Here is a 12,686-nt window from a genome sequence, read left to right on the forward strand (position 1 = left end):
CTCTCACAGTAGTTCTCAGTGGCTGCAAGAATGCAGCCAGCGAGAAGGAGAAATGATTGCTTTTACAGCCTTTATGGGTGTAAAAGCAATCAGTGTAAAAAAAAAAAAAAAAATCTTCATCACTGTATCTGTGACACTGTAATGCTAGGGTGACAGTATGTAAAAAAAAAAAAAAAAAAAAATATATATATATAATACAATAAAAAAATGAAAATGTAAAAACAAATGTTTAAAAATTATAATTTTTGGTTAGAAACTAATTTGGGTTATTTTTTTTTTACTAAAAAGATAATGGAATACATTTTGGCCAAGATTTATGATGAAATATTATTTATTTGCAAAATTTTATAAGAAAAACACTTTTTTTTCTACATTTTTGGACTTTTTCATTTATGTAGCAAAAAAAATAAAACAGTGGTGAATAAATACCACCAAAAGAAAGTTTTATCTGTCTAAAAAAATGCAAAAAAATTCATATGGGTACAGTGTTGCATGACCGCGCAATTGTCATTCAAAGTGTGATAGTGCTGAAAGCTGGAAATTGGCCTGGGCAGGAAGGGGGTAAAAGTGTCCGGACTGGAAGTGGTTAAAAATGTACCTTTTCCAACTTCCAAATTCAGAACAAACCTACAGAACCCATCTTGTTTATAACCTGGGGACTGCCTGTAGTATTTGAGAATGTCAATAACTTAAAAAAAAAAACGGACACATACTGCAAGGAGTCCCTAGCAGGGGCGGACTGACAACTTATGGGGCCCCTGGGCAATAGGGGATCATGGGGCCCCTGTGTCCTTGCCCAAACTCAAAAAAGCCTATGAAAAAAGTACCAGGCAGGGGTGGACTGACAACTCATGGGGCCCCCGGGCAATAGGGGATCATGGGGCCCCTGTGTCCTTGCCCAAACTCAAAAAAGCCTATGAAAAAGGTACCAGGGGCATCTCATGGGGCCCCCTACTGACCTTGGGCCCTCAGGGAGTGCCCGAGTTTCCAAATGGTTAGTCCGCCTCTGGTCCCTAGTAAACAAACACCTTCATACAGATGTAAAAGGTTTGAGACAAACTGCTCAGCCAGATGTCTTTTCAAGATTACTGATGAATATTCCAGCATGGTTTCAGGTTCATCTTCTCAGGTTCTCCTTCTCCTGATCAGAGGGGTCAGGAGTGACACCTACAAACCTCATTACGTCCCGAGGCGTTATGGTGTCACCAGATGAACACAGACAGGCAATGGCACTGACAGACAGAGGGAGTAGAGGTAATTGATTCCATCTAAGGCACTGGGAATGACAAAAGGCATCTGAAGAGGTCATGTCTTGTGGACAGGAATAAATACAAGATCCAAGGAGCAATAAACCAGACTAGCAGCTTGGCATTTACAACCAAAGCGTCTGTCTGGAAGTATTAATACACAGAGGTTTTAGCTTCTGTATAGCAGACGTTTGCTTAAAAGTGTTTACAATGCAGAGAAAGATCCTTGTGCTCTATGTGAAAACAGCGGCCTCTCTGCAGAAGTCTGACGCACTCTCACAGATAGAGCTCTTTAATCAGCAGCGACTGTGTTGGCAGTTGCATCACCCCAACAACTAATTAATGCAACTGCATGGCCGGTGTCCCCCCCAATTGTCTTCCCACCTCCCCCCCGTCCCCTCCGCAACAGCAGTGTGCAATATGGGGGTGAGGTTATGTCCATAGCCTCCCCTCACTGGCTATAGACAGCTGGCAGGTGAGGCAAACTAAAACTTCCACATTAGGGGCACAGGCACACTGTTAGAAAACGGAAGACAGGTATTTCAACCACTTGGGTCCTGGAGCCATTTTTGAATTTTTTTACATTTGTAAAAAAATAATTTTAGGCCTGAAGATTACTTGAAACTCCCAAAACATTATTTTCTGAAAGCAGACACTAGAGAATAAAATGTTGGTACTTCCAATTTTTTATGTACACTAGTGCAAAATTTCAGTAAAAAATACACTAAAGCAAATTTTAGGGCACAAAAATGCAATAAATTAACCAATTTTCTGGTAAAATCTAAAAAGATGAGGTTGTGCCGAGTAAATAGATACCCAACAAGTCTAACCTTAAAAAACATTAAAAAAAAAAAAAAAAATCTTTTAGAGCCCCCCTCCGCATACACATACGTATGAAAATGCATGGGGCACCTACGTGCAAAAACGGCGGCTGCCCACCACGCACGTCGGAGTGAGAGGAATATTCCTAGCACCAGAACTCCTGCATAGCACTAAACTGATGACCTGTAGGGGCATTGCAAGTGTGCGCCCATCAAACAGCAAAAAAACTTCAAATACCCCATATTTTTTCCATAGGCAATGCTTTAAAAGCCCCCCCAGGTCATCAGTGTAGTGTTATGCAGGAGTTCTGGTGCTAAAATGATTGCTCTCACTCTGGCGTGCATGGTGATACATAACGTATTGGGCAAACGCAGGCAGCAAAGCGCGTGTGTTTTGTATGTGTGTGCGTTGGGGTTCTAAAAAAATTTTTTTTTATGTGTTTCTTAATTTAATTTTTTATTTTTTACATTTTTATTCTTTATTTTATTTATTTTGTGGAAGTGATCAGCTGCTGGTATCACTTTCATATTGAAAGCGAACAGTAAGCTTTACTAAAAAACACACTCCCAGCCAGTATGGAGCCGGGAGTGTGTTAAAAACACATTGCTGCAGCAGCATTGAAAATCCAAATCCCCAGCATCGGGCTGGGGATCTGAATTTAATGCCCCCCCATCCCAGCTCCCTAAGGCAGCTGCCTAAAGCAGAGCTCTGCCCAAAAGGGGAAGTTCCACTTTAAAGACTGGTCCCCCGCTCCCCATGAAGGATTGGCACCTTTTGGGGGCAGGGGAGGAGCAGGTACCCGAATTTGACAGGTACCCGCTCCCACTTCCACTCTGATCGGAAGTGGAAGGTGTCCTCTCTTCCTCCCTTCCCATAGTCTTTTGGGACACGTGACAGGTCCCAGAAGACTACAGGGCCATTCAGGAAGTGCAGAGCTACTCGCGCATGCGCAGTGGGTACCCGGCTATGAAGCTGCAAGCTGTCACAGCCAGGTGCCCACACTGAAGATGCCAGCTCCCAGGGAGAGAAGATGGCCGGTAAAACGGGCTGCAGGGGACACACCGCGGGACCAAGGGACAGGTGAATGTGTGTTTTTTAAAAGTCAGCAGCTACAGTTTTTGACACCGTGAGTGGAACTCCGCTTTAAGCTGCCTTGTGCTGGCACCGGCCCGGTTTAACAGGGACTGGGAGCTTTGCTGATCACAGAGCTACAGGTCTGACTGAATATGGGGCAAAGTTGGACCTCTGCAGAGAGCCTGCTACTTCCACGCAAAGAGTAAGGGTTCTTTGCTGCAGATTACAGCTGGGTTCAAGATGTCCTGCTCATGCTGTATTACACAGTAAAGGCCTGTGTTGGTGGGCTTGTGTTCACTTCAGATGGGCTGTTCTCATACAAGTCTATATGGATGCAAACCCCACTTGAAGCAGGTCAGGAGGAGATCAGCTGCAGGTCATAGGCACCTATTGGATGAGTGCTGAATGACTTCAGAAACGTCTCAAACTGATACCATCCACACAGGCTTAAAAACATTTAGAATCAGGTTTTTTTTCAGCAGCATCACAATAAATAGATACCAGTTGCTGAAACTACAATTAGGCTTTAAAGGGAACCTATGATTGATTGAGCCCTAATATACTTCCCTTTTAAAGTAGAACTATAGGCAAAATTATTTTTTTTCATTTTGTATAGCGCAAGGGAGGGTCATAACCCTTGTCAGATGTGTTTTTCCTTCTGTGTCCCATTTTGGAGATTTCCCCTCACCTCCTGTCCCATAGCCAAACAAGCGAGAGGAAACCTCTGCAAAAGAACGGAATTCCTTGGGGTCCCCCAGGTCACCAGATTTCCACTCTATTACTTTTCTGGGGACAACCCAAAATTTGGGATTTTCTTTTACTTTTATTTTCAATGATAACAGTAAACAGGATAAACCAAGAGGGTGAATCTCCCTAATGGGGGCACAGACAGCAATAAAAGCCTGACAGGGGTTCCAATCCCTCTCCACTCTATCCAAAACTAGAAAAAAAAATGTTGCCTTTAGTTATACTTTAACTTTATATGTCTTATAAACGGATGTCTTATATATGATTTTTTTTATACATATACAATCTTCGTTTTAAAAATACACATTTTAAAAAGACAAAGGATTCCCAGAGCACAGATATTTAAAGAGACAGCACAGAGGAAGCTGTTTGCCTTTAGGCTGCTTTTCTCTGACTGGACAGATATAAGGGAGGAATTGCTGCATTTGTGAGTGCACGTTTTCAACTTGAGCTATTCAGCTCTGTAAACAACAAGCTGCAGATGTTAAAGAGACTGGGTAGAAGAATATATACTATTCATATGCAAACATTGCTTTATGATATTCATAAATATGTATATAACATGATTCCCTCTGAAGATATGAAAATACAATATATGCCAAAACTGTACACATTATTTTTAGAAAACTACAAGTTCCAGAAGGCTGAACCAGCCAGTGACTGCTAAGACGTCTATAACCTTGGGAGGACTTCAAATGTCCCGTTAGCTGAAAGAACTGAAAGAACCCCTTGTGCCCAGTGGAGCGGTAATACCTTTATGCTTCATGGTCAGAAGGGCAAAGTCTTTAGTAGTGGATTCCAGTACAGTGTACAGTTACAGGGAATTATAAAAATCAATACAAAGCTGTATATACAATACAATACACAACATCTGTACCTGTTTACATGGGTCTGTGACACAATGTACATCAATAGCGAATGCATTGGCTCACCATAGACTAAGCATGTACAACAAAGAAGGTCCCTTCACAATCACATATAGGCCTTCGTTTGTCAAAAAGAAAGGCGTCCTTTTGGGCATTTGCCCCATGTCCCTTCTTTGCCAGCCATCCTATGGCTTTTTCTGGGGTCCTACTCCGCATCTGAATCACGGTCTGTTGCCGGGATCTGCCATGGCTGACTCTCAAACAGAGCTATTGCTGAAAAAATTGGAAGCAATTACCTGGTTAGTATACCGTTAATAGATAGAGACATACAATAATTAGTTTTTTCTTCTGCTTTACATATTTTGATACCCTGGGCTCATCACTGAATTAATCAGTGTCATACCTTGAAGGGTACTTGTAAGATCTTCCTTTCTCCCAGTGATGGTACAAAGTCCATTAGCACCCAAGGCGAAAGGGCCAAAGTTCACCCTCCATGACCTGTAAATTACTTCGACAGCATACAGTAGATTGCAGGTCCTGCCCCAATTGCCCCCTCCACTTACTGCAGTACCTAAGGCAGTTGTCCATTTTTCTTAAGCCTTGGTCCAGCCCTGTTTGCACCCAAAGGATGTACTGAGCCAAACTGTCCAACACAGACAAGTGTTTAGTGATGCATATGTGTCCCTGGGTGCTGATGCTACAGGGGTCCCCCTCTCCACAGCATAAGACACTTAGGCCTCATTCACATTGGCGTACTTAAGATGTTGTGTGTCTCCGTGCAGGCAGTCCCATTCATGTCAATGGGGATGCAGTGGCTGCACGGACACAGCCACTGTTCCCAATTTTTTGACACGGGTCCCCAAAAGCAGACAGTGTGAGTTTGGGGATCTGCGAGCACCTGCGCGGATGTCAAATTGGAAGCAGTGGCATGCAGCCGTTGTTTCCCAATTGACATCAATTGGGCTGTCTGCAAAGGGATGCACAGAACACACTTAAGTACACCCATATGAATGAAGCCTAAGTGTCTTGTGTTTAGTGATCTCCAAAGCTGTGGAGGGGGGCCCTGTAGCATCAGCACATAGGGACACATATGCATCAGTATACACTTTTGTGTGTTGGACAGTTTGCCTGTGTCCCTAGTGTCTCCAGTGCTCCTGTGCCTCCAATGGCTCTATATCTTAAGCATCTTAAGCATTTTTGCACCTCCAATGACTCAGTGACCCCTCTGTCTCCAGTGTCCTCTGTGTCCGCTGTGTCTCCAGAACCTCTGCACCTCCAGTGACTCTATGGCCCATGTGTCTCCAGTGTCCCCAGTGCTCCTGTGTCTCAAGTGACCCTTGTGTCTTCAGTCTCCAGCACCTCTGCACCTCCAGTGATTGCGTGACTCCTGGGTCTCCAGTGTCTCCAGTACTCCTGTGCCTCCAGTGACTATGTAACCCCTGTGTCTTCAGTGTCTCTAGCACCTATGCACCTCCCTGTATCTCCAGCATCCCTGTGCTTCCAATGACTTGGTGACCCCTGTGTCTCCAGTGATTTGTTGACCCCTGTGTCTCCAGTGTGCCCAGGACTCCTGTACCTTCAGTATTTATGTGACCCTCGTGTCCCAGTGCCTCTTTGCCTCCAGTGTCTCTGTGACCCCTGTGTCTCCAGTGTCCTTAGAGCTCTTGTGCCTTCAGTGACTCTGAACCCCTGTGCGCTCCTGTGTCATATGGTGACATTGAAGCATCTTGCATCACCCGTGACCCCAGAGAACAATGACTCAATAGCATCCTGTGTCACCCTGTGACACCTGAGCATCCTGTGTCATGCAGTCACCCTCAGCATTCAATGTCATCCTGTGACTCCAGTGCCCCCACAATACCCATGTCTCCTCGGGTACACTCCTGTATCTCCTGGACTGTCCCTCTCTCAGTGGATACTGACCCCTGTCCATAACAAAAAGGAGCGATATAACAAGATATGAGGAACCAGAGGGAGACTTAGCCCACCAAACTCCATCAGTATGAATTATACGTAGAGTGGCCCTTAGAGCACAGATAAATGCATATGGAAAGGTTTATGTGTTTGTTTGGATAAGGTTCTTTCAAGAAGTATGAACATACTTGGAGAGCTCCTGGATGTGCGGACGCAGGCCCTGCGCCCCTTCTCAGACAGTTTGGGCACTCCCGCCCGTACTGGTGCAGGTCTTATCCCGGCATTCCACTCAGTGCTTTGCGCCAGGGTCTTCGCCGTTGTCTTATTTGCTGGGTACTCTCCGTTTAGGTGGGTAGCCCAGTTTGGTCTGGATGGGGCCCTGGGGACTTTTCCAAATTCAGCTGCAATAGACATCTAGAAAGAGAATATACAAAGGTTGTTGTTATTAAAATGTTCCTGTGCTCCATTATAAACTTTTAAAAAAGCCTGTTGCCAGACCATTCATTTCAACAACAATCTTTAATTTTAATAACCACTGTTTTTTTTGTTTTTACTTTTTTACTTTTCTACTACAAAAAAAAAAGAAAAAAGGCAAAAAATCTGAAAAAAACCCATAACCTGCTTCCTTTACTTTCTAATATAAAACATATCAAATAAAAATGCCAGGACAGCACAAACACCCCAAAATAAAAGTAGACAACCCAAGATGATCTCATTTTTTGCCACAATTATTTGAAAATGAAGAAACATGCCATTAATGGAATGGTTAAAACATGGAGCTTGGCAATTGAACGCTAGATACATTAAATGTACAGGTGATACATAAAGGGAGGAGGAGGAAGGAAGAGGTCGATGTACAAATTTATAGGAATAAAGAGGTGAAGGGTTAATCTACAGGTCACTGCAGAGATGGGATGATGGTGCTGAGCTATACAGAAGGGGGTAGGGTTAAAAACGATCCCGCATCCTTGAGATTTGCTGATATGGAACTAATACATTATTCACTCTTATGATCCTTCTTCCTCCATTGCTAGAGGAAGGGGTGGGCTGTCTCCAATGTAAACACTACGCTGTTTATCATTGTGATTGCTGCGATTGGTCATCACATTGCACAGAGCCACTCGGATCAGATCTGTACATGTGCCTGAGCCGACCTATCCAATGATGGCTCAGTTCACAGCTAATAAAATGTATATACAGCCAAAACCTTTTATACATTTTGAAAGCAGTAAGGGAATTATTTATTGACTCTCTGTGTAGCACCAGTGAAATTTTCGTTAACTTTCCCAGAGATGCAACAGGAAGTAAGAGGAAATCTACCAAAGCATGAGGAATTTCCATGTTAGGCAGTGGTGTTGCAAGTGTGGTTGCCCAAGGCGCAAATTAGTAAGGATTCGAGATAAGAAGAGGCGGTAGATCAGTCTGTATGGACTCCCATGTTAGTCTTGTCGGTAGCACGCTCCCTCTTCTCTTTCCCTTTTAGGCTGTGTTGGCGGGTCCAACTAAACGGGGTTGAGGAGAGCAAGCGGTGCACTGACCTCTCTTCTTCTTCCTCTCCTCTCCTCCCTCTACTGCCAACCAGCATGCCATGCACGGGAACTTCTCCAACTACTAGCCTGGGGGGAGGGGGTTATATGGAGTTAAGATGCGCAATAAGGGGGTCAAGGGACTAAGGACACACAATGGGGGGGGGGTGTATGGAGTTGATGGGCACAATGTGGAGATGGAAGGGAGTGGGGGTGCACAATGGAGGGGTTGGGTGATAGGAGTGGGGGATGCTCACTTAGGAGAGTACATGGAGTGGATGAGAAAGGTGGGCACACAGGGAGACAGGGAGTGCTAATGGTTCACGAGTTAGGGGGCTCAATAATTGCCTTGCCCCATTTGCTGGCAACGCATGCTACGGCACTGTTCTTAGGCAGTTGTCCTCAGAACAGATGTTTTCCTGTTGGAAGATTCCACTTTACCTCTTGTTGTAGGAACAACTTCAAAATTCTGGATTTCCCCTCATTTCTTCCTCGGTGATATTGGTAACCAATAGAAATAGTAGAGCTGGAACAAGAGGTGGGAAGGTGGGGCAGCCGCCTGGCTGCGATGGTGGTGGTGGTGGTGAAGGGTGGGAGCCCACTCATTGCACTTTGTAGATCAGTAGCTGGCAACCAGCAAGCTATGGCTTTATGTCCACTTTTAAAGGTACTGTTGTAAAATTGTGCTCCATCATGCCCACTCTCCACCCCATCAGCCCAAAGCTTGCACGAAAAACACAGTGTGTGTGCGCAACTAACTTCTAGCTAATAAAAACAAAGTAATTGGCCAGCTAAGTGCAGTGCACACTCCATGTCAACCATTGGCGGCTGGGGCAAGGGGGCATCGTTGCACCTGGGTGAGACTATGTGTTCAACCAATCATGGGTGAATGAAAGGTCAATGTAACTGGAAATTCACCCTTTCAGTGATGACCATTGGCACCAGAAAAGGGAAATGAAAGGAAATCAAAAATGTTATAGTTGTCACCAGAACTGAGTGGATAGCTTCCAATGGGATTGCCTAAAGCTGACCAATCTGATTGTACAACCTCCTTTTGTTCCACCAAAACATTGTAACATAAAGACAAACCTCAATAATCTTTATAACTAGTATTCAATCAGGCAGGTCCTTATACTTCAAAGTTGATGGTAGATCTAAAAGAGATTGTACAATCAGATTGTTTAGTGTATGGTAAACCATAAGAGGGTTATAACCTGGGCTTTTTTTAAATCACAGAATAGGTGCAGGAACCTCCCACCTTTTGAGGTACCCCTTGTCTCCGCCCCCTACCCACCTCCAAGCACTATCCCTTGGTTCCATCCTCTACCCACCTCCCAGTACTGCCCCTTTTAGAGAATACAGAATCAGGTATCATTCTGTGGTGCTAAGTAATGAGTATGTATTGTGTTAATGATAACAAGAAAAGCAGGAAAAAACAGGAAATCCACTTCAGCCGGCAACAATAGACCCCCCCAGCAGCAACAACAGATCTCCCAGCATCAACAGGCCCCCCAGCAGCCAGGAACAATAGACTCCTCCCTCAACAATAGATCCCTCCCAGCAACAACTCACCCCCTCCAGAAACATAAGACCCTCCCAGCAACAATAGACCCCAATGCAAAATTAGATTCCCACCATGGACAATAGATCCCCCAGCAGCTAGAAACAATAGACTCCTCCCTCTACAAGAGATCCCTCCCAGCAACAACTGACCCCCCAGTAACATAAGACCCTCCCAGCAACAATAGACCCCAATGCAAAATTAGATTCCCACCATGGACAATAGATCCCCCAGCAGCCAGAAACAATAGACTCCTCCCTCAACAAGAGATCCCTCCCAGCAACAACTGACCCCCCAGTAACATAAGATCCTCCCAGCAACAATAGACCCCAATGCAAAATTAGATTCCCACCATGGACAATAGATCCCCCAGCAGCCAGGAGCAATAGACTCCTCCCTCAACAAGAGATCTCTCCCAGCAACAACTGACCCCCCAGTAACATAAGACCCTCCCAGCAACAATAGACCCCAATGCAAAATTAGATTCCCACCATGGACAATAGATCCCCCAGCAGCCAGGAACAATAGACTCCTCCCTCAACAAGAGATCCCTCCCAGCAACAACTGACCCCCCAGTAACATAAGACCCTCCCAGCAACAATAGACCCCAATGCAAAATTAGATTCCCACCATGGACAATAGATCCCCCAGCAGCCAGGAACAATAGACTCCTCCCTCAACAAGAGATCTCTCCCAGCAACAACTGACCCCCCAATAACATAAGATACTCCCAGCAACAATAGACCCCAATGCAAAATTAGATTCCCACCATGGACAATAAATCCTCCAGCAGCCTGCATCAATAAACCCTCCAGTAAACCCCAGAACCCCTTGCCATTACATACAATCAGTACTGCGTTCCCCCATGTTCCTGCAGAAAAAAAGCCCTGGTTATAACTAATTTTGCTATATCTAATGTATAAAACTCTGGTTTTAGATACATTTTAAAACTCCACTTCCACCAATGAGCAGAGTAACAGACAATGGGACGTGACGTTAGACGCAAAACCGGAAGAAGCAGCGCGGCCATCTTTGATGTGGTTTCTTGCAATAGGATGGACGGTTTACCCTTTTTATATGTAAGCAGATATTAAATTTTGAATTTTCATTCATTCTCTCCACTGAGTCTTCTCTTCTCTGCCCTGTGAGGAGTGGGGAGGATTCCACTGCGCATTCCCGTTAGAGGAAAGCTATCTAGCATTCGGGATTATTTGAAACGCCTGTGCAAGCTGCAAGAGGGTAAGAGTATATTATCCTAGCAGAGTGGTGGCACCAATTTGGACTAGTGCACCTTATCACTAGTTGTATGCTTGGATTTGCTGTGATTTCACCTGTTGGAGTGATTGATTCACTATATCACAAGTTGAATTGTGAATTTTATCAACCTCACGTGTGGGGTATATAGGTGTGTTCACCTCATACACATGGTTCACAATATTGTATAATTTGGGATATATTTATAATTTTTGTTTTAATTTTTGTTTTATTTATTTATATTAACCATTTCAATACCGTGCAATTTTACCCCTTCCTGCCCAGGCCATTTTTCACGTTTCAGCGCTCTCACACTTTGAATGACAATTGCGCGGTCATACAACATTGTACCCAAACTAAAATTTTATCATTTTCTTCACACAACTAGAGCTTTCTTTTGGTGGTATTTAATCACCGCTGGGGTTTTTATTTTTTGCTAAATTAACAAAAAAAGACCAAACATTTTGAAAAAAAAACACGTTTTTCTTTCTTTCTGTCATAAAAGTTTACAAATAAATAATTGTTCTTCATAAATTTAGGCCGAGATGTATTCTGCTACATGTCTTTGGTGAAAATAACCCAAATTAGGATGTATTATTTAGTTTGTAGGAAAGTTATAGAGTTCACAAACTATGGTATAGATCTGAATATTGATCAATCCTGAAGTACTGACGGCCAATCTAATTTCTTGAGGTCCAAGAATGTCAGAATAGTACAGATATCCCCCAAATGACCCCTTTTTGCAGAGTAGACAGTCCGACGTAATTCATAAGAGGCATGGCGAGTTTTTTGAAGTTGTATTTTTTTTGTCATAATTTTTCGGAAAATGAAAAAATAAAAAAAAGTATTTTCACTATTTTTTTTTACATACTGTCACCAGTGCAGTACAGCGTCATCATATAACTGGCATGGCAGTGAACAGGGACACTGACTGGTGACAGTATAAAAAAAATATATATATATATTTTTTTTTATTATTATTTTTAATTTTTTATTACATTTTTTTATTTTTTTTTAAGATTTTTTTTTCATATTTTACTATGACCAAAGTAGTACAATGTTACCATAGTAACATTGTACTACTTTGGGGAAGTGATCAGTATTTTTTTTTTTTTTTTTTTTTTTACACAATTTGCTTATAGCAAAGAATTACTTTGCTATAAGCAAGCATTTACCTGAATGAAATCGATTCATTCAGGTTTTTTTTTTTTGTGCTTAGCTGTGATTTGGTCACAGCTAATCACATGACATGTGCATGTGATTAGCTGTGACCATTCACAGCTAGGCACTAGTATACAATGGATGGCATGAATGAAGCCATCCATTGTATACAACTGTCATGTGACCTGCTGTGATTGGTCACAGCAGGTCACATGGTACCAGCAACAGGGGCCAGTACTCAGATCTGTCATCGGCCGTGTCCGAGGTACACGGCCGGTGACAGATCGCACCGCTGCGCGGCTCTGCATTAGCGCAAACTGCGCATGTGCGGGAGCACGCCAAATGGCGTGCACCCGGAATGCCGAAGCACTTTTGAAGCCGCCAAACGGCCATTGGCCGGGCGGCTAATGGTTAATTTTTTACTTTTTTTTTTTTTTTTTCACGAGTGGTTGTGCATGACATCACTGATTATTATATTATTTGAAAGATAATGCACTATATTGAGTTAAAATTT

At 43.4% G+C, this 12,686-nt stretch overlaps 1 protein-coding gene across 2 annotated transcripts in view; it reads right to left on the minus strand.

The window, feature by feature from the left end:
- Positions 1–4,619: 4,619 nt before the first annotated feature.
- Positions 4,620–12,686, minus strand: part of FBXO16 (F-box protein 16) — a 124,561-nt gene continuing 116,494 nt past the window's right edge. For both annotated transcript variants that reach the window (XM_089688177.1, XM_089688176.1), the window contains 2 exons: positions 6,859–7,084; positions 4,620–5,029 (listed from right to left, as the gene is read on the minus strand). In XM_089688177.1, the coding sequence (XP_089544303.1) occupies positions 4,962–5,029; positions 6,859–7,084 (294 nt within the window). In that variant the 3' untranslated portion in view covers positions 4,620–4,961. The remainder of the gene's footprint in view (positions 5,030–6,858; positions 7,085–12,686) is intronic.

Source organism: Staurois parvus, unplaced genomic scaffold (genome assembly GCF_062004578.1).
Source record: "Staurois parvus isolate SC_StPar_1 unplaced genomic scaffold, SC_StPar_1.0 ptg000448l, whole genome shotgun sequence".
Classification (NCBI taxonomy): Eukaryota; Metazoa; Chordata; class Amphibia; order Anura; family Ranidae; genus Staurois; species Staurois parvus.